The sequence below is a fragment of the Triplophysa rosa genome, linkage group LG12 (assembly GCF_024868665.1).
Source record: "Triplophysa rosa linkage group LG12, Trosa_1v2, whole genome shotgun sequence".
In the NCBI taxonomy this organism is placed as follows: Eukaryota; Metazoa; Chordata; class Actinopteri; order Cypriniformes; family Nemacheilidae; genus Triplophysa; species Triplophysa rosa.
The window spans coordinates 14876399-14899321 of record NC_079901.1 but is presented as its reverse complement, the minus strand read 5'-3'; the positions used below and the strand labels follow the sequence as shown (position 1 = coordinate 14899321).

Sequence of the window (22923 nt, the reverse complement as noted above, 5' to 3'; positions counted from 1 at the left end):
TGTTTCCCTTTGAAAAGGAACTGGATAAATTAACTTGACAAAAGCGACTGCCGCGTACCGTGTGAATCCACCATAAAAACGATGCTGTTTCAAGCAACTCCAGTGTTGTGGCGTAAAGTCTGTATAGCTTGGCACCGGAGACCGGGGTTCTATTACCTCTTGCTGAAAAAGTTCCTTTTCTATTACATGGCAGATCAAAAAGGCATTTGTTTTCAATAAAATTCATGTAAGACTTAAAATTCATTTTTATTCATAAAGTTTAGGTTTAGGGTAAGTTAAGGGTAAGGTTAGGGGTAGGTGTAGGGCTTTAATATCTCAATAAGTTGCCATCATTTAAATAATTTTTATAAATATAATGATTTACACTCTGTTATTATTGCATAATGTTTAATGCACAACAATACTGAGGAGCAAATAGTAACGTTATCTGCCACTATTTATAAGTACCAATAGCATCATTTCTACTTAATCCAAAGAAAATACAGCTATTCAGTTAGTGTAAGTATAGCATATCGCTAAGAAATGCTGCTTTTTTCACTTAGTGTAAACAGAACCTACTGCTTTTTAAACTTAGTGTAAATAGCATCTGCCGCTATTTTCAATTTGCAAATAAATATATATATAAATAAAAATATATTTCGTTATACTGAATGTATACTTGATATTTCGATATAGGCCTATTATATAATATGAACCGCAAATTCAATGCAATGGCAACAAGTAGCCTAGTAACTGGTCACACAAATGAACATAGAAAAGAAATACGCTTGTCCTTATGATTTTAAATGGGAAAACCCCACAAAGATCACGCCACCACGACTGACCGACGTGATAATAAGTTCAGAGTGACACGCGCTGCGTGAGCGCGCCTGTGTTGTCAGGTGACGCGCGAGGGAATGAAAGAGGTGGAAAGTCCGTCAATGCGCTCGCAGCAGCAGATGCGCGCAGATCTTTCTTCAACTGAAACTGTGGATGCTGTCGAGGACATACAGATACTGTTAACTTACTTCTCTCCGTTTTTCTTTTTTTTTCTCTGAACTGGAAAAGTAGACACTATTCCGTTTTGCTATTTGGTGTTTTTGAGTGAAAATACTGAATAACTCGCAGCTTTCTCCGTGATTTTCTCATCAAGGCGACGGTCACCTTGCGAACAGGTGTCTTTCTGGATGACAAACTACATGTGTTTGGAAGTCTTTGAGAAGAGCCGCATGAACGATCGGATAATGGATGGTGTTAACTAAACAAGGTTTTTCTATTTATAGTCGTTGATAGTTTAATTACTTAGCCTACTTCAAGGTAGTTGAATTTTTTAAGCTAATAATGTGATCTCTCTTGAATAAAGATACCAGGTAAGTCGGATAATATATATATTTTTTTAAATTAAGAAATACAGAGCGTTAATAAACACATTGTTTTGACTTTTAATACAAAAAATTGTAAAATTGTTTGTCATGCAAAGACCTCGTGATCAGTTTTAAGTTTGTACTGTATGTGTGACCCTTTTTTCCTATAAATGTCCACAATTAAATTAAAAGGGGCTTTCCAAATCATCCGCCACCTTTCATAAATCATCCTAAATTATCCATGAAGCGGGAGGTGAGCGAATGAGGCAAACAAGCTTATATCAGTGATGAATGACAGCTCTCAAACATCTAAGAACATCATGTTTCCCCAACTGACTGCGGATGCTCTGAACGGCAGCTGCGACTACACCTTGCCCGCTTGTAACAATGGAACAGGTAAAGCAGCGTTGCAGCTGCCCACCTTCTCCGTGGCAGCAAAAGTGAGGGTGATAATTACCTTCACACTTTGCGCAATATCTGCAGTGTGCAACCTCGCCGTGCTGTGGGCAGCCAGCACCAATAACAAGCGCAAATCCCACGTAAGAATCTTAATTATGAACCTCACAATGGCCGACCTTCTGGTGACTTTTATAGTGATGCCCGTGGATGCTGCTTGGAACATTACGGTCCAGTGGCTGGCTGGAGACCTGGCTTGCAGATTATTAATGTTCCTGAAGCTCGTGGCAATGTACTCCTGTGCGTTTGTGACTGTAGTCATAAGCCTGGACAGGCAATCAGCCATTCTCAACCCTCTGGCCATCAATAAGGCTAAGAAGAAGAATAAAATCATGCTGAGCGTAGCCTGGGTGATGAGTGTGGTCCTCTCTGTCCCCCAGGTGAGCAGAAGCTTAACTGATTTTTTATGTTTTTCTTTGTGTGTTTCTCCCTGTGTCCTGCATTAGTCGTATTCACAGACACCAAAGAGTCTGGAGTAATGCCTTAATCATACAGAGAGATCAAAATGAAAAAAAACTAAAGGTTTATATTTCTTACATAATGTTATTTTAAACCACACATATTCTATCACTCTAAATGGAAAACGGAAACATTTTTCTTAATTTACCTGAAGCCTGATATACCATTAAATACAGCATATGCCCCTGTGATTACGTTCTGTGATTTAAACAAAATCATCATAATTTTCAAGCTAATTATTCATAGACTGTCTGAAGAATGAATAAAGGTGAAACAATATAACAATTTCTTTTTTCCTCTGGGTGAAGTGTGATACAATTCAGAGGCAAATTCAAAAGTCAAAACTTTTCAGTATGTTTTGAATTTGGAGGCTTTGCAATGAAATGCAAAGAAAAGGAATATATCATTACAAAAGGAAAAAAGAATCACTTCATAATCATATTCATTATACGTAATTAGCAAAGTAGCACTTCAAATTAGCTGTAAAGTAAAAATGTGTTGTACTATATTTTGTTGAAGTCTTATACATCGCACAAAGCATATGACAATGTTTCAAATCAGTAGCTAATTTCGTATCTGCTCAAGTCCTGCTGCAAAATTAGAACAGAAGTGTTGTAAAATTCATGGATGTTAGATTAGTTTGGTAATGACAGCCCACCCTCTCATCAGCCCTTTTATTTAACCTCACATTTAACATAATGATTGATGCATGATGGGGCACATTACTCAAAATTACCAACATTAAAAACATTTTAGTGACAATCACAGTCTTAGCAATTCATGTTTTTACATTCTACATGAGTTTTCTCAAATGAGCTTATAAATGACCTTCAAATGAAAATACCAAAGAAAACAGTCTGACGCTTCACAGTCTTCAATAACAGTAGCTGAGGTGATGAAGATTAGACTGTACTGTAGACTAATGTGTCTGAAAAATAGAATTACTAGACTCACAGTTTGTATGAGGGGATTCTCTGTCAGTAGAGGTGTGCACATCTCAGTCTGAGGTGAGCTGAGGTAATAAATGCCATGAGTTCTTTACTGTTCCTCCTAATATTCAAATGATGAAGTAGAGCGTTTAAAATGACTGCACTTCCACATTTGCAGACGGCTGATGAATCTATGTACAAATGTACAGGTCAGGCATCATAATTCTTAATGAAATATGCTCCAAATCACTGATTCTAGGAGTAGAAGCTCTATCCATGAACATTATGCTGAAGGGATATATATGTCACATCTAATTTGCACAGTTGACACAGTATTCACTTTATTAGCTGGCTCTAGGCATGAATAATATCTAGCATTTAACAGTCAGGTCATCATTTATTCACTCTCATGTCATTACTGTATGACTCTTTCTTCTGTATAACACGAAAGAAGATATCTTGAGAAATGTGGTTTTGTGTCATACAGTGGAAGTCAATGAGGGCCAATGTTGTTTGGTTACCAAAGTTCTTCAAAATATCTTTTGTTGATGTTCTGCAGAAAAAAGAAAGTCAAGCAGGTTTGAAATGATCATTAAATGGTGATTCATTGATGACAAAACTTTTCGAATCTAGTTTAAGCACACAAGTAGTTCACACATCCAGTAAAATTAAGCACTTGCGCTCACATCCTGCTCACCTGCTGAATTCCCCGACAGATGTTCCTTTTTCACAACGTGACCATCACAGTGCCTGCCAACTTCACTCAGTGCACCACTCACGGGAGTTTCGTCAAGCACTGGCAGGAGACCCTCTACAACATGTTTACCTTTATTTGCCTTTTCCTGATACCGCTGGCCATTATGATCTTCTGCTACACAAGGATCTTGGTGGAGATCTCTAGAAGAATGACCAAAGGAAACAGTAGGCACAGTTACTTCTAAAAAAATCAACTTGTGTTCATATCTGTAATACAAGCGTCTAAATAATGTTTACCTTTGCAGTATCTTCAAAGGAAGTCCATTTACGGCGTTCCAACAGCAACATCCCAAAGGCACGAATGAGGACTTTGAAGATGAGCATAGTCATTGTAACATCCTTCATTGTTTGTTGGACCCCCTACTATCTGCTGGGCCTTTGGTACTGGTTTCTTCCTGATGATTTGGAGGAGACCGTTTCTCACTCGCTGACTCACATGCTGTTCATTTTCGGTCTTTTTAACGCCATTCTGGATCCTATCACATACGGCCTGTTTACCATCCATTTCCGCAAAGGGCTGAAATGCTACTGTCGTAACGTGGCCGTGCTCACTGAGTCGGAGAATAACTCCATCTTGACCGGCTCATTAAAGTGCTCCCCATCCCCATTTCGTATGAAAAAAGTTACGCAGACAACTGACCCGGAGGAGAATTTGGTAGGTGGAGGAGACCAGAAGCCACCAGATGGTAAACTGAAGGAATAGTGGCAACTAAACCATCTCATCCCTGAATGTGAGGTTTGATCACTGAGATATTGATATGACAAGGCAGGTCTTGTTCTGACTGTCTAGGTGCTCACAAGAATAATGAGCCAACAACTCGTACATCAGCAACTGCCTGTTCTTCTAAACAACATGTGACAGATTGAAATTAAACCCAGCCGAGTGCATCACATCTCTTTGTTCATTACCTGATGAGCTGACTAAATTACTTCCAGTTATATTTAATGCCTATCAATTTTCGTGATCATCAATATGATTCAGGTGATTAATTATTTGCGTTTTACTAAATATTCCCATGCAGATTAATCAGGCTGTCTCTATTTGTTGCAAATGTCATTAACATCAAGGTGTTTTTTATCTAATACAAATCCAAGTAGTTCAGCTTCTCCACCTGCTTTTACAAAGGGCATTAAATTGATTGTCTGTAAGGAAATGAGTCGCATCTACAAACAAGACGGGTGGATTTGGCTTTTGAGATATTACAAATGCAAATGAAATGATGTACCTTATTGGATGATCTTCAGGTGTTAATTGGAAATATTCAGTCGTATCATAGCAGACATCCTCATCCAGCCTCTTAAGATTGCATTGTTTGATGTGTAGGGTTTTTATTTGATGCTGAAATATTAATCAGCCACAAGAGATCATACAACTGTTATTTTCTGGGTCAATGTCCTTGTAATTCCAATTTAGACTTATAAACGTGGAGCACTATTTAGTTTAGCTGTATAAAATATACTTAATTGATGCATATGTGTTATATACATCTTTTTTCTCAGGGACGGTGCTTCTTTTGTCACAGGGTATTGAAGTCCAACTGGAGACTGAAAACTGTAAAGCTTCCTTTTTATTTCAGTGCCAGATAATGTTGTCGTGTCTTGACGTGAAGTTAGCTGCGTTCTTGAAAGTGCTCATCATTATTGTATATGTGAGAGGGTATTTGTGAGAGAGACATCTAGTTGTGTTTTTTGTGCTTGTTGTGATACTTTAGGGTGTACTTAAGCCTTAATGACCCAGATTTTCAACCTCGGTGAATGTGACAGCTCTGCAGCAAAATCTACTGAGGATGAAAATGCAAAGGGGAGTGTATCATTCTGTCAATCGGTCAGGCATAGTGAAGAATCATGTATGTATATACATCCATACATTGCATACATGGTGATTGCTAAGTGAAGTGTGCAATTTCCTTTTTTGAGATCGACTCCACACAAATAGTAACATCGCATTTGGGTAGAAACGCTTAGTGTATATATTGGGTGAAATATTTAGATATTAATTGTACCCATAATATATGTTAAAAAGATTAATGGATTAAATACATGATTGCATCATTATGTAAAATGTATGGTATTATATAACTTATGTGAAATATATTTATTAAAGGTTAAAATGTTATTTATTTAAATGGATGAAACCGACAATGTGATTAAGTGAAAAAAAATAAGATGTTATGTTCTCTTGTTCTGTATGACTTTTGGTGATATTTTCATAACTGTTGTTTATGTAACATCTGTTTTTGGTAAAATGTATTTCAGTAATAAAAACTTTGTTCATTTTTAAGTCTTATTCAGTTAGAATTTTCTATCATTACTAAAAAAACAATTGGAAATGTACAACTTATCCGCAGCACTTCAGATGACATTCTCTTTCACCTTCAGCCACGAACTCTGACATTTGTTTTAGCCATCAATCTAGTAAAAGATGGACAGTACTTTTCCCCAAGTTTCAGAGTCTCTAAGAAATGAGTCAGAGTCCACTATGACATGCTTTCAGAACTGTCTATACAATCACAAACCGTGTTAACGTAATTATAAACCTGTTTCAAGTATTTTATAGTATTATGTCAAAACACAAGAGAAAAGTCCATCCAGCTGTGATGTAGATAAATTGTGCTCTATAATTGTCACTGAGGTTCTTCACATCATCAGATACAGATACTGCACTTGTGAGAGAACTAAATCGCCTTTATCATCTGATGACATGGCTGTCACAAGATCTTTGTTTGACATTACTTGAAAATCATATTAACCTGTCAGGTTCCATGAATCAAATATTCATACAGTATTCATTCAGTTTTATATCTTACAGTATGTCAGAAAAGAGGTACAAAAGCTGTCACTGGGGCTGTACCCTTTAAAAAGGTCCAAATTTAGGTACAGATCAACGCAATGTACATTTACATTTACATTTAGTCATTTAGCAGACGCTTTTATCCAAAGCGACTTACAGATGAGGGAAACAATGGAAGCAATTGGAACAACATAAGGACAACCAAAAGCATAAGTGCAATAAAAGAAAATTGGCCTCATATAGCCTATCACAGTATACAGAGCTAAGGTTTATTTTATTTTATTTATGTTTATTTTTTATTAGAGAGTAGAAAAGAGATAGAAGTCAGAACTGATCAGTCAGGTGTTGACAGAAGAGATGTGTTTTCAGACGGTTCTTAAAGATGGCTACAGAATCTGCTGATCTTGTAGCAGCGGGCAGATCATTCCATAAATGTGGAACCGATCCCGAGAAGGTACGTGAGAGAGATTTTTTACCTTTTTGGGATGGCACCACAAGACGTCGTTCGTTTGCAGAGCGTAGGGATCTGGCGGGTATATAAGTCTGCATTAGCGAGTGCAGACTTATATCTTACAGCAACAATGTAACTATTTTAAGATTTTGGCTAATTCGTACATATACAGTATTGTACGATTTTCCTTCACACCAGTGCTGTTAGGAGAGGGGTAAGGAGTGAGGCTTCAGTATTGCTTTTAGTAATCGCTCGTTTTTTATGATTCACAACGTAAAAACTCGTACAAATTAGCAACCTCATAAAATAGTTACGAATTCCTGTGAGATCAGGTTGGTATAGATACGTTTTGTACCAATAGGTACTAAGAGCTTTTTGAAAAGGTAATGCCCCATTGACAGCTCTTTTTCTGACAATATATCTATCAAGCTATTATATAGATCCTTTGTCTTTTTTTTAATCCGTTTTATCTATTTATCCAGGCACATACTTAAAGGGCCAGTCTAAAATTTAGCGGCATCTAGCAGTGACGTTGCGAATTGCAAACAACTGCTCACTCCAGCCCCCCATGTCATCACGTTTTTGCTTCTTTACCGAAGAAGACAAGATGTTTACGAAATGCGCTCTGTAGAGCAGTTTGTCCGTTTAGGGCTACTGTAGAAACAACATGGTGAATTCCATGTAAGGGGACCCGCTGTGTATGTAGATAGAAATAGCTCATTCTGAGGTAATAAAAACATAACGCTTCATTATGTAAGAACTTTATACAGTACACCTCTGAAGACATATTAATGTATATTTTATTGCATTTCTGTCAATAGATCCTCCAAAAAATTACACATTGGACCTTTAAACTGTACATGTTTTAGTAAACCCATATTGCTAGTTTGTATGGAGGAAATTTTATTTTTAATACATTCTTTCTAGCATTCACAATGCGTATTATGTACTGTAAGTAAAAAATCTGAACACTGAAACTACACAAGCAGAGTCAAAAGGCAGAAACAGGTGGGATTTTTGCACAAGCATCATGCATCTGAAAACTGTTACATGCACACCTCCATCATCTCAGCTGTGTGGACATGCTCTGCACATAACACGCCTCTGGAGAAGGACCACTTATGCTGCATTCGGTACTGTACATTGAGTCACTAACATGCTAAACTTTGACTGTCTAACTAATCACATACACAGATGGTTAAAATATAAGTAGTATAGTCTAAAGAACTGCAACCTACACCTCATCAAAGTCCTACTCACGGCAGCATCTATCACATACTTGCCCTTCAGGTGTCTCAGTCTGAATAAAGAATCATCACCTTCAGCTCAGGCTTGTGAAGACAGAACACAAGTCCTGATACATGCTCTCCTCAGTCGCAAATGAAACCATTCCAATGCTCTGATGCTCAGAATATTTAAAAGTCACACATTTTCACATCAACAATATGTTAATAGTTAAACTGTGTTGTCAATGAAAAAGAAATGGTTCTTCTATGGCATCGCTGTGAAGAACCTTTGAAGCACCTACATTTTTAAGAGTGTATTATTGATACTAATTAAAAATCCAAAATGATACAAAATGCTTTGAAGGACACCAAAATCAAGTCCTGGAGTGAACCCCAGAATTTAATCCAACTGGGAATTTGCCTTGGAGGAATAGGTTAAGATCTATCAAAAGACATGGCATACAGGATCTAGTCAGAAATTGCTAGGAATTGTTTTGAAACAAAAGTTGTATTTTACTATTAATTGTCTGAGAGCAAATAATATTGTCCATGTAGTTTTTGTTGTTGATTTTAACACCATTAGTAAAACAGTACAATATTTTAATCCAACTTTTGACTGGTGATTTGCTTGGAAAAACTAACATAGCTAGCATGCGGCGCAACGCAATGCGACACGACAAAAGACAATAAAATCCATTAGAACTCATTAAAATGTTAAAATATGTCCACACTGGATCCGGTGCAACGTTATACGACAAACCCATTAAGAACAAGCTGCTTGTTATTTCGTGCGTCCGTTGTAGACATGGTGTAAAACGGAAAAAGCTTTTTTTTAAGGGGGGCTAAGCCTAGCCACACCTGTACAGTACATGTTTTAATGACCACTTTCTGAACTTTATAACCATTTTTATTTCCCTGTAGTCAATCATTTTATCTCTTACACACATTTGGTCATCAAAATGACAAGTTAGTAGCACATATATCTTTTAGCTATATGGTTTGTGTACTGTCCCCACTTTTCTACTCTTTTCACAAAATGACTGCACATTGCACATGATAGACAATCAACTGGCCTCACCAAGATGAGGAGTATAGATGAACACCTGGTGCAGACACAAGAATACTGAACTGAAGGCTGTAAAAATACAGAGCCCATTGTGGATTTCAGAAGAGACCCCTGGCATACGTCCCTCTTGAGATCAATAGATTGAAGTCCTTCATTTACTGGGGAACCATAATTTACCAGAATGTGAACTCTATAAGAAAGGTTCAACATAAGATGTAGTTGCTGTGACCTCTTGAAAAAAATCAATCTGCTGTAGGATTTACTGCCTTAGAGTGGCTCATCCAATCAAAGAAGAGATGTTTTTCGGTGGTTTTCTTGTCATCTAAAACGGGCGATCTTCAAAATCCGGTCAGGAAATCAAACCCTGCTTTCAAGGACACAAATCTGGAAAAATCCACTACAAAAACAATACTGTAATACATTTTTTTATTGTTTAAGCAGTTCTCTTCCCTGTTTGGCATTCTTTTGTTGCTTGATTACTGTATATGTTCATTGTTACCTGACATTGCTTAATGCTTAATAAACAACATTGAGATGAATGGCAAAAAAAGAAAAAGAAGAAAGTATATCCAAACCCTTCCATTAACCTTTTTATTCATTTTATCTGCCCTATGTCCACCAAGGTGGCACATTTATCCTGGCTATCACTTTTCTCATCACCTTGGGCTTAAAGCATAAGAAGCTCAACCAATACAGTAGTGTTGTTGTTGCAAGGGCACTTGTATGAAAAGCTCCAGAGGGAAATATTCAATACTGCAAAACAAAAATGACTCAACAAACAAAACCATCAACGTGATAAAAAGCTACATTAAATGATTTAATAAACTCTTCAATTGTAATTTAAATATTTAAGAGTAACACAATTTAAAGGGGCGGTATTGTGTTTTTGTGTCTCAGAGAAAAGTCTTTCTTTTGTTGCTTGCTGTGCCACCACTAACACCTCACTTCTAACATTTAAGAATTGGTCCTGCCATTTAATTCTCTTTACTTCAGAGGGACCCGTCATGATCCCAGCAACCATACAATATTGTGAGATTGCCTTTTATTGTCAATGTCGAAAGCTACAAATAAGGGACGGTACATACTGCTAAATGTGTCTCATAAATGCTGTAAAATATATTATATTTAGGCCTTTCATGTATGAATTTTGATAACCTCAGTCAGGATTTTTCTCCTGTGTTTTTATTGCTCTTAGGACATGACAAACAAAATATTTTTTTACATTCTTGACTAATTGACTCAATTGATTGATACAATGATGCAGGTGAGCTTGCCATGTATTTTTGAAACATGCAGTATCATCCAATAATGACTAAGCCACTAAACCAATGACCTCCTCCAATAAAAAAGCTTTTTTTAAAAAAGCCTGAAGCCTCTTGAATTTAGCAGATTCATTTAGAGCTAATGACTCACTTTGGATGCCACAAAGAATGAAGGCTCTCTGACAATTTAAGTCGCAACAAGTATAAATACAAGCACGCTTTGGTGAACTATTGAAATTGTATGGAAGATATACAACATAGCATCTTAGTATCCCCGTTGGAAAATAAAAAAATCAATAATTTGATTTAAGAGCTTGTCAGGACCCTGTCCTTCCTGTCCTGAGTTTTCGAGCCTTGTGGACAGGGTCGTGACAGTACCATGTCTTGTGTGTGTTATGTCTTGTGTGGAGACACGTGTCGGTATGTTTTGACATTTCGGCGTGTCGTCCTGTTTTTTCGTTTAGCTCCGCCCCCTTGTTTCTCCGTTTAGTGTCTATTAGTGTTTCATCTTCCTCACCTGCCCCATTACCTTCCCGCCAGTCTCCATTAATGTTGAGCCTTGTCACCTGTCGTTCACCGTCCGTGTATCATTTTCCCTCGTCAGTGGTTCCCTTTATAAGTCCTGTGTTTATTCCCAGTCGTTGTCGGTGCATTGTTTTTTTGTACGTGCGTTTTACTATACTGTCCGATTCCTGTGGATTACGTTTTCTGTGGATTTTCCCTTTTCCTGTGGATTTATTACTTTGGATTACGTGTCGGATTAACGTGTTCCCTTCGTGTTGGATTTATTATTTACATTCTCCTTGGACCTTGTTTTTTTTCCCTTGTGGAAGTTTAGTTTTTGATTCTCGTTTTATTAGTTGTTTTCCCCATTGTGGGTTTTTTGTTTGTCTTATTAATAAAAGTATTTTTGTTAACCCTTAAACTGCCTGCGTTTGGGTTCTGTCTCATTCTCTTTCATCATCTCGTTTCGAGATCCACCTATGGGAAGGGCATCCGTACCTGACCTCTGCTTTTCCTCAGTTGTCATTCGCTTCTCGCGATCTCTGCTTTAACACAGTTTGGTTGGATTTTCGCTGCTCACTGTGTGTCTTCAGGAGGACATATCGTTTGATCAGCCTCCGCTAGACTTGACAGTCGTCTATTCAGCATTTTTTTTCTACGCATCCTGAGCCGCCCACGCTCGTGCTTTTTTCACCTGCTCCCCCTTTACTTTTCACGGCTGCCTGCCACGGATATTAACGAGTTTTTCGCCGACATGTCGCTCTCTAAATCTGCCACTGCTCCCGGGACCAGCTCATCACGGGCCTGCCCGACCGCGTGCGGGGCTCTCATCGCAGCTAAGGACTCTCACGAGTTCTGCGTGGTCTGCTTGGGCCTCAAGCATGCAGAAGAGGCTTTGGAGAACCTGGAGCATTGCAGCCATTGCCTTGTGCTGCCGAAAAAGCTCCTGCGGCGTCGACTCAAAGTTGCCGCTACCCAGTGTATCGAGCTCGGCCATTCTGACTCGGATGGGGGACACGGTGACGGCGACGCGCCTCCGACGTCCTCCCGGGGCGCGACGTCGCTTCATTGGGCTGACCTGCCTAATCCTGCGTTCCCCGAAGAGGATATCTTCGCGGGCAACCTCCCGTTCGCCGATGAACCGGCTGGTTCCGGCGATGAAGACGACGCGGGCCTTCTTGGGGTCTCAGAAGACGAGGAGGCCATCCCACTCTCTGGTTTTCACCAGGCTAACCCCCCGCGGCCTTACCCCAGTCCATCCTCCTGGACGTGTGCGAACGAGCGGCCGCTTGCCTTAACATTCCGTGGCCGGCTCCGCAGAACGCCACCGACCAGGAGAGGGACTTCTGCGAATGAGAGCATTCATGAAATGGGTTTTGTCACTACATTTACTCTCTGTGACAGTGACGCGCGCCTGAACGGCATCTCTTCGCCACTGGAGAGACGCGGACTTTTACGCACAGGGGACCCGTTTGGGAATGGTAGTGATGCGGAAAGTTGTGACGACAGATGCGTCCCTAACAGGCTGGGGTGCCACACAGGAGGGCAGAGTGGTGAACGGTGTGTGGCCGAGCATATTACGTTCAGCACACATAAATTATTTAGAGCTTCTGACCATATGGAAAGCTCTGAATTATTTTCTGCCTCGCCTGCTAGGACATCATGTGGTCGTACGCTGCGACAATACCACAGCAGTCGCGTAAATCAATCGGCAGGGCGGCTTACGCTCACCGAAACTTCACGCTCTAGCTCACAAGCTTTTGGTGTGGAGCGGGCGGTTTTTCCTGTCGTTACGCGCGACTCATGTTCCAGGCATTCTGAACAGAGGTGCGGACCTTCTGTCGAGGGGGAACCCACACTTCGGAGATTGGCGCCTCCACCCTCAGATAGTGGGCATGATATGGAGGAGATTCGGACAGGCAACCGTAGATCTATTCGCCTCGCGTGAAAACAACCATTGTCCTATGTTCTTCTCGTTAAAGGACTCGGACGTTCCCCTCGGTGTTGACGCTCTGGCCCACCCATGGCCCAAGCTGCTGCTGTATGCTTTTCCTCCTCTGTGCCTGATAATTCCCACACTGGCCAGAGTGAGAGAGAAGGTTCTGTCTCTCCTTCTAATAGCTCCCAGGTGGCCCAAAGCACCGTGGCTGGCAGAGATAATCCCTCTGTTATACACCCAGCCGTGGCGCCTCCCCCTCCGCACAGACCTATTGTCTCAGGTGAACGGGGAAATTTATCACCCATACCCGGACAGGGTGGCTCTCTGGGTCTGGCCCTTGAGAAGTCAAACTTAAACGCGCTGGGGCTTCACCCGCGTGTGGTTGCCACTATACAAAATGCCAGGGCCGTTTCTACATGGTCCTTGTATGGTTGTAAGTGGCAAGTGTTTGAAGAGTGGTGTGATGGGCGCAGTCTCACATCATATCAGTGCTCAGTTCCTGATATTTTGTGTTTCTTACAGGACCTTATGGATAAAGGCAGGTCTTTTTCCACAATTAAGGTCTGCCTGGCAGCTATTTCTGCCTGTCATGTGGGCTTTGAGGGCTCAACAGTCGGGCAGAATCCTTTAATCCATAGATTTATGAAGGGTGCCTGTCGCTCCTTGCCAGTCATCAAGAGAACCGTCCCTGAATGGGACCTCTCCTTGGTGCAGGAGGCCCTGTCTCAGTATCCCTTTGAGCCCCTGGGAGATATTTCCTTGAAGCTGTTGTCTTTCAAGACGGCTTTGCTCTTGGCCTTGGTATCAGCCAAACGTGTCAGTGAGCTACATGCACTCTCAATACATCCCTCGTGCTCGAAATTCTCTTTGAGTGGAGATAAGGTTTTTCTTAAGCCTAACCCGGCTTTTATGCCAAAATGTTTCCCTGCGTTCACTTCGGAGGTGTTGGAGCTGTCCGCTTTTCACCCTCCGCCTTTTTCCTCTGTGTAGGATCAGAGGCTGAATGCTCTGTGTCCTGTTCGTGCATTACAGGCATATATGTCCAAGACCAGTGCTTTCCGGAAGAGCGACCAGCTCTTTATTTCGTGGGCACCCCCTCATAAGGGGAGTCCCATATCTAAACAGCGCCTCTCACATTGGCTTGTGAACGCTATAGCAGTTGCATATGAATCAAGGGGAGTGCAGCCCCCAGGTAATATCAGAGCTCATTCCACGAGGGGCTTAGCTGCCTCTTGGGCTTTGTTCAGGGGAGTATCACTGCAGGACATCTGCTCTGCAGCCAGCTGGGCTTCTTCCCATACGTTTGTGCATTACTACTGATTGGATGTCACCAAAACCTCGGTAGCGCATTCTGTTTTAGGAGTGGGGTCTTCATAGCCCCTCCTTGTTATATTCCTTCACCTCCTGTTTACACATTGTTATGGTAACGACGGTTGAACGGGCCGGTGGGCCGTGCGCATTCATGTCACCAAGCATGCATTCACATTCTGGCCTGGGTGGTAGATATGTGTTGCTGGGTTAATTACATGTGTGTGCCTCATACATGTTCCTGTCCTGTATGTGCGCAGTAGCTATGCATGCCAGGGACATAATTATGGGACGTGTCATGCACCTCCCCTTTGGGGGTGACCGTCTTTTCTGGCTTTCAGAACCTCACTGTGAGTGTATTGGGCAATCGGGGAGCTGTCCATGTCTCTCCCATAGGTGGATCTCGAAACGAGATGATGAAAGAGAACAATGGGTTACTGTCGTAACCCCGGTTCTCTGAAACATCGAGTGGAGAGATCCACCAGCTTTGCCCCGCTTGCTGCACGAGAAGCGAATATACTTACTGAGGAACAGCAGCGCAAGCAGACCTTATATGTGCTCAGGTAAGGGGGTGGGGCCTTAGCTGGCATTGGCTGCGCGCTTCTGTCTGTCTAGCCAGACTTGGTGCAATTAGATGCTTCTGCAGAGGTCAGGTACGGATGCCCTTCCCATAGGTGGATCTCGAAACGAGATGATGAAAGAGAACAATGGGTTACTGTCGTAACCCCGGTTCTCTGAAACATCGAGTGGAGAGATCCACCAGCTTTGCCCCGCTTGCTGCACGAGAAGCGAATATACTTACTGAGGAACAGCAGCGCAAGCAGACCTTATATGTGCTCAGGTAAGGGGGTGGGGCCTTAGCTGGCATTGGCTGCGCGCTTCTGTCTGTCTAGCCAGACTTGGTGCAATTAGATGCTTCTGCAGAGGTCAGGTACGGATGCCCTTCCCATAGGTGGATCTCTCCACTCGATGTTTCAGAGAACTGGGGTTACGACAGTAACCTATTGTTTCGTTCCATGACAGAGCTAAATCTTAGAACCTTGACATTCAGTGTCTTCAGTGTCAGAGCTTTAATGTTCAGCAGACAATGCTGTAGGGTTGCACGGTGTACCGGTGCTACGGTAGCATCGCGATGCTAAAGCTTCAAAATACCCGCGATGCCTCTCTATTTTTGAAACAGTAGTGTCGTAGTACCGTAGTTAATGTTGCATATGCGCATTAATATTTATTTGAACACTTGCATCTGCCTTTTTGCGGTATTTATCTCCAAAATGAATGTGTGTTTTGGGAGTTAATGATTCAAATTGGCGATTTGAACGAGTTGGTTAAATGATTCACTTTTAACTGAAAATTGACGCCACCTACTGGCCGTCTTAGTTCCGCATTTAAAGTAAGCCTAATATTTCCCTTTATAAAGACTGCTGTATCAATTAAATTTGTCCAACATTTGAATTAGTTCCTACGTGAAAAATGATCTAGTGTACTTTAATATTTACTAATGCGTTATATTTTAATATTTTAAAATATATTTTAAAAAGTAATATTTTACTTAATGCGTTACTACAGTAAACTAATAAAACTCATAGATACTAGTGTTTTTGAGTCTTATCATAGTAAATATTTAAGTATACTACAGTATTTATAGTATTTACAAATGACTAAATGTAAATGTATTTGCTACAATTTATCCAATTACTACAGTTAATACAACAACATATTCTAGTGCAAAGTATAATACAGTTTACTATAGTAAATACAAAATGTTTAATCTAAATCTGTGTTTTTGTATAGAATTGAATTATATGGCACAGCATCGTGATACTACTTGGTATCGAGATACTTCAGCTGGTATAGTATCGTAAGACATGTTTATGGTACCGTGACAACCAACCCTACAATGCTTTAGGCTAGTGTCCAAATGCGCTGTGCATAAGACAAGAGCCGGGTAGTGCTCTTTTCTTCAATTGTGAAAGAGGATTAAATGGGTTGAAAAAATAGCCCTTTTTAAAACTGACGCAGACAGCAGCATAACTCTTTACAGCACAGTTGAGGAACTAAAATAGTAAGTTGGGAGATGGCGGGTGCAATTTTGAAATGCAAATGAGACAATCTTCTCAGTTGAAGGGGAAATGGATAATGATAAGCCCAATCAATGAACCCTCTGGTCTCTCATTCATCTAATGCTTAGCATTTATGTGTGTTTTAAACGTGCATTGTTTGTAGTTCTATAATTTATGTTTTCAAAGAGGTTTTTCAGTGTGAAAAACATTTTGAATGACGATGCATTCATTGACTTGAAAAACTTTTGTTTAGACTGCTGTATACTCCAATACAAATATTGCATGTTCAAAACACACAAAATGCCTTAGGAGGCACTTTAACATATACAGTTTGGTGCGCTAAGATGAGAAACCTTTTTCCCAAATTCTGAAGCGGCATCACATTAGCCTCCAAAGTCCACAAAGCAAACAGTAATGAGACAGTATAACCTACAGTGGATTTATCATGTCGGTGACGTTAAACAAATATGGATGTTTTAGAGAATAAGATGCATTGCTGTAGATTAAACTTCCCAACAGTATCAAATAAACCAACCTTGAAAACATACAGAAGCAAACACACAATGTACTGCAGCATTAAAAACATACATAGCCTAGACCAGGGGTCTTCAACTACTTTTCTTTGAGGGCCAGATTCCAAAAGTATAAATAGGATGCGGGCCAGTTTTTACCATATTCTCATTTCTTCTGTTATTTTGTTTTTCTGTTATTTATTGCGTTTTGTTCCTTTTATACTGTTTTTGTTGCTGTTACTTATAGGCCATGATTAAAACATGCACACAAATATTGCACACAGTATTTGTGCCTTTTCATGATATTAAATTAAAAGGGATATTGTCTTTTTAATTGTATTTTATATTCCTTAATGCGTTACTTTACCCAAAAATTGCTACTAATTTACTCACCTACAGTCCTCCAGTACATCGAGATGTGGGTGGCATTGTTTTTTCAAGAAGATATTTATGAAGATATTTGGTTGAATTAATTAAAGTTAAATCAATAAAAGTAAAAAACGCAAATACATTCAACACAAAAGTAATCCCTGCCCCTTGTGACGTTAAATAAGCGTCTTATAAAGCGAGTCAATTGATCTGTGCAAGAAACTGAACGCTATTATCACATCTTCGGGTGAATTTCCGATCGCATCATGTGCCCCACGCACTTATAGGCCAGAGCCTTTGTATAGTGCGAGTTCTGGGGGAGATGAACAGCTGTTTTTCGTAAATATAGCCATTATTCATAATGAATGCAGTAATAAAAACAACACCGTTTCTGCCTTATCTGAGACAACCGTTCATGTGGTGTACCCTTCCTACAGTTAGCCTACTTTCAAGGGCACAAAACGCGTTTTAGAACACGACCTATCCCGTGCGCAAACCGATTGCCTGTGGCTTTGCAATGCATTGCTGATTATAACGTTGTAAATAAGATTAAGTTTCTTGGACTGACCGATCAAATCGCTTTATAAGACGTAAAACATTATGAGCCACGGGAATCACTTTCGTTTTGAATGTAGCAGCGTTTTGGGCTTTTAAAGATGTGGCGTCTCAGGAGGACGTGCATTTAAAGCACACCGTTCTTAAAGTCTCTCCACTTATTTGAAAGGCCAGGTAAAGATGATTGACGGGCCATATTTGGCCCGCAGGCCGCCAGTTGACTAGCCCTGGCCTAGACGGTTTCATCGGACGCACTCACCTGGCCCGACGTTAATTTACGGTCTGTGTTTGTTTATCGGTATAGCTAGTGGCTAATAGCTATTTATATTTTAATTAATTTTAATATTAAATTATATAAACAATTATTTCTATATATTATAGTATTATTATATTATAAATATTATATTAATGTTTTATTGCATAATAATTTTATTAAATAAACAATTTGTTGAATGGGTCGTGTAACTTTGTCGCATTTGAGTTTATCCTAGTAACGGTTCTTCAATTGGTAACCCAAAATAATACTGGCTAAATACTTTTACCTTGCTACCTAATGTAATTTCCAATGTCATTTATTTTGCTTGTTATCAGAAATAATCTACAGGGACTCTATTCCTTGCTAATGTGGAACCGGAAGTTAAGTTTAGGCCACAAAAGCATGTATGCGCAGTAACATTTGTTTATGTTGTTGCTTTGAAACCGTCTAATATTAAAATGCTGACAGGGACACTTTTATACATACTGCATACTTTAATTTACTACAATTTTGAATGTTCATTTTAAAATATCCAAACAATACAGGTAAGCAATGAATCTTGGGATAGCCTAGTGAAAGAACATTTGAAGCAGCATTTAGTCTTGAAATGCACTGCAGTAAACTTGAAGATCGCTCAGTTGAAGTTTCATTTTAGTTAGGATGCTGCCATTGAAGGCATAGCAGGCAGCAGGCTGTGAGGCGTGTCACTAGATTTTGTAAGATAGCTCTACTCAAAACTAATAGGCCTACTTTTGTTGTAATCCTTTGTAATTGATGTTAAAAAACACTGAAAGCAAATGAAATGCCTTTAAACTAGTTTAATTAGGGGTCAAGCCCCGAATTGGCAGAGACCCGCATTGTAATTGCTAGTTCCCTTTCTGTCGGTCTCTCGACGTTGTGTCGAACTGACAGAATGGGGTTTGATCTTGAGAACCTATCATCTCTGATTGCACTTTTAAAAGGCCAATGAACTTGGCGAATGGCATGGCATGCCGCGGACCGTCCAGGTCCAGGAGAGACACCTTTGGCTTAACCTTGCGAAGATGCAAGACGCAGAGAAAGTCCACTTTCTCGATGCGCCCATCTCGCAGGGTGGGCTGTTTGGTGACACTGTCGAGGACTTTTCCCAACAGTTTTCGACGGTGAAGAAGCAGATGGAGGCTATAAATCACATTCTACCCCGCCATGACCCGTTCTCCTGCAGGGGGTCGAGGTCCCGGTCCTCCGCTCCTTCTGCCCCGGCTCCGGCTCCCCCTCCTCAGGGGGAGGAGCCCCATCCTCCGTCCCCCCGTGGATGGAGGCCATCACTGAGGAAAACATCGACTCCCCGTCAGCAGTCGTCCAAAAAGAAGCGGCCCTGACGGGGACAGCCCAGGGAGAACCAGGACATCGGATGCAGCTCCAGCAACACGTCTGCTGTTGGGCCGCACTGGGACGGTCCCTGCCACGTCCCACCTCAAGCCGGGCTTTTTTCAGGGCCTGTCGCCCACTTTCGCGTTTCCAGCATGCAGCAGCCCCAACCCGACGTTGCGTCATGCCAATCCCGCAGATCCCCTCAGCACTCTCCACTCGACGGTGCATCGTGCAGCGAAGACTTAAGGCAGGTAAGTCAGCAGACCCGCTCGTCTCCCCAGGGCTCTGTCCCTGGCTAGACAGACGTGCTGCCAGTCACAGAACCTCCCCCCACGGGGAAGATCTTTCAGATCTCCCCACTAGTTCCTCTGTCACAGTATCTGGGGGCCTGGTCACAGCTCCCCAACCTGTCGCAGTGGCTAGTGAGGATGATCCTTCTCGGCTACACGATCCAGCTCGCCAGGCGCCCGCCCAAGTTTCGGGGCATTCTGTTCACCTCGGTGCGATGCCAGAATGCTCCCGTGCTACGGGCCGAGGTTGCCATCCTTCTGGCGAAGAGGGCGATCGAGCCCGTCCCTCTAGCCGAGATGTCTTCAGGGTTTTACAGCCCGGGACCTGCGCACTCTGAACAAGACCCTTCACAGGCTCCCGTTCAGAATGTTGATGCAGAAGCGCACCCTGACGTCTGTCCGACATCAGGATTGGTTTGTGTCAATCAACCTGAAGGACGCGTACTTTCATGTCTCGAGTTCCTTGGAGAGCATGGCACACCAGCACGAGGCGTATTCCCATCATGTCTCACTGCCGTTGCACCCTAGCCCCTTGGACAGACATGTCCTTTCTCCGGGCTGGAGTCCCAATCCCGTCTCGAAGGTGACAGGTGATGAGGGCAGTCAGATGACCAAGGTGGTGATGAAGGTGGAAGGAGCCAGGGTGGAGACACAAGGGAGCCGGAGCAGGAGGAACCAGTTGGGACCCAGACCACAGCCCGAAGGGGAACCCACGGAGGAGCCAATGGAGGGCGGAGACATGGAGGAGGAGCAGACGACTTCAGGGGGCCGACTGACGGTGGCGACGCAGGTGGAGGTGGAACCTGAGGCGGAGCGCCAAAGAGCCAGGGTGACGGTGAGGATCCAGAGGGCCCGGGTGGAACCGATGGCTCAGGCGACCGAGGCGGAGACGGAGATCCGGGAGTCCACGGTGGAGCCGGAGCGACTGAGGACCAAGGTGTAGCTGGAGGGAGGGAGGAGCCCAACAGAGCCGGTGGGACAGAGCGACGAGGCACAGCCAGAGGAGTGGTGTCCAGAGGTGATGGCGGTTCGATGACCGACCAAGGCAGAACCGGAGGGACGAAGGAGCCCAGTGAAGCTGGTGGAAGACCGGGCGACAGTGGAGATGAGGGAGCTTGGAGCTGAGGTGGAGCCAAGGGGTCCATGGGCCGAGACGGAGTCAGGGAGTCAGAGGCTGAGGACGGAGACGAGGGATCCAGTGGAACCACAAAGCTGATGGAGACTGACAGCCCCCATGGCGATCCCACACCACCGATGGTTGGCTGAGGGTGAGAAGAGGGACTGGCAGGATGCAGCGGCTGACGTGGTGATGTAGACAGGGAATGAGGAGGTGGGAGAGGGAGGCTTGGTGAGAGTTCGGGCTTTCTTGGGGATTCTGGGAAGGCTTCGGGACATTCTGGGAGGCCGGACGGGACCGGCTCGGGACATTCTGGGAGGCCGGACGGGACCGGCTGGGCAGCAGGCTCTGGCGGCTGGGCAGCGGGCTTTGGCGGCTCGGAGAAGTCCAGCAGCAACAGCCGGTCCACCAGGCTGAGCTCGGGGGCAGTGAGTCTCGGTAGCTCGCGAACAGAGGGGCTGGGAAGCTCAGGAGGTGAGAAGTTCATCAAGTCGGGGGAGTTTTGGCCCTTTTGGCCTTCCACACCTCCCCCGTGTCGAGGAGCTTGCTCGGGTGAGTGACGAGGCACGGGCTCGGGTGAGTGTTGGGTGGTGGAGGAGTGAGGCGTGGACCCGGGGTGAGCCGGAACGAACCCACCGCTAACGACTGGTGCTGGACGACCATCGCTCAAGTCCCCATAAGCCACCCGGAATGCAGAATTCGGAGCCAAGTGCTTGGAGGACTCAATTTACGAAGACCTCCAGAGGATACTCATCCGCGTCGGGGAGCAAGATGAGGACGAGCAAAAATACACAGTTAAGTATAGTATCGTTCCAACTCACCCGGTAACACACCTCCACAAACTCCTCCACGTAGCTCTCCAGAGGCCATCCATCTTGTGTCAGGTCCATCAGGTAGGACTCTGGAGAGAATCTGTAGCATTCCATTTCTGGAGATCCGGTATTCTGTCATGTGTAGTAGATGCAGAGATGCGCACGACAACGGGGTATACTCCAAAAGGTAATTTATTAACAAGTCCATGAGAAAAACCAGGAGCCAGACACATTAACACCAACATAAACAATACCGGACAAAGAACTGAACTAAGGGAGAACTTAAATAGGACAGATAACGAGGGGTAGACAGGTGATGGGATTAACTCGTAATGTCCAAATGATGGGGATCAGGTGAGACGGGTGCAAAGGATTATGGGGAGTGTAGTCCGGTGCAAAACGAAGGCAGACAGTGGATTGTGACACAAGGTGAGCACACCAAAGGATCATGTGGCTGTATCTTCCCAACACTTTTGTGTATTGACAAGAAACTTGCTATGCATCATCACTGGAACGACTTGTTCTCCTTACACAAGTTTGGTGACAGCGCCACCTTGTGGTCAAAAGTCATAAGCTATTATATTGTGCTCTTAATGCTTTTACATATCTGCTGTGCAGAAACTAATCTTCAGAAATTTCCACATGTATTTCCCTTTGTGCCCTTGTAGGGCTTGACCCCGTAATTGCTGCTTGCAGCTATATTTAGGGGTCAAGCCACGAAGTGGCGTAGACACATTTTCCTTCCATTAGTGTTCTTATTATTCTGCTTCTTCTTCTGCCAAGGAAGTCTATGATAGCCCATAGAAACATGCATGGGAAAGTTGTGAAATTTGGCACACACGTAGAGGGCAGTATGAACTGTTACCATGGCAATTATGGAGTCTCTAATCCAAACTACATAACGCCACCAACAGTCCAAACTTTTGAACCGTACATCCTAGAAACAAAATTCTTTTTCCTCTGAACACTTGGCTCATGCCGATACATGCACTATATGACGTCACTTTCCGTCATGAAAATTTTCCCGCCATTTAGAATTTTTCGAAAAAAACTACTTTTTCGAACTCTTCCTTTGCACGAAACTTGGTATGCAGCATCTAGAGACACTG

General features: G+C 42.6%; 1 protein-coding gene and 1 pseudogene across 1 annotated transcript; both read left to right on the top strand.

The window, feature by feature from the left end:
* The first annotated feature begins 947 nt into the window (after window positions 1–947).
* Window positions 948–6052, top strand: gnrhr4 (gonadotropin releasing hormone receptor 4). Its single transcript, XM_057348312.1, has 3 exons — window positions 948–2179; window positions 3904–4108; window positions 4189–6052. The coding sequence occupies exons 1-3, from the start codon at window positions 1631–1633 to the stop codon at window positions 4644–4646; spliced, it is 1212 nt and encodes a 403-aa protein (XP_057204295.1). The 5' UTR covers window positions 948–1630; the 3' UTR covers window positions 4647–6052.
* A 5945-nt stretch (window positions 6053–11997) lies between these two features.
* On the top strand, window positions 11998–14559 carry LOC130562561 (uncharacterized; annotated as a pseudogene).
* The last annotated feature ends 8364 nt before the right edge of the window (window positions 14560–22923 follow it).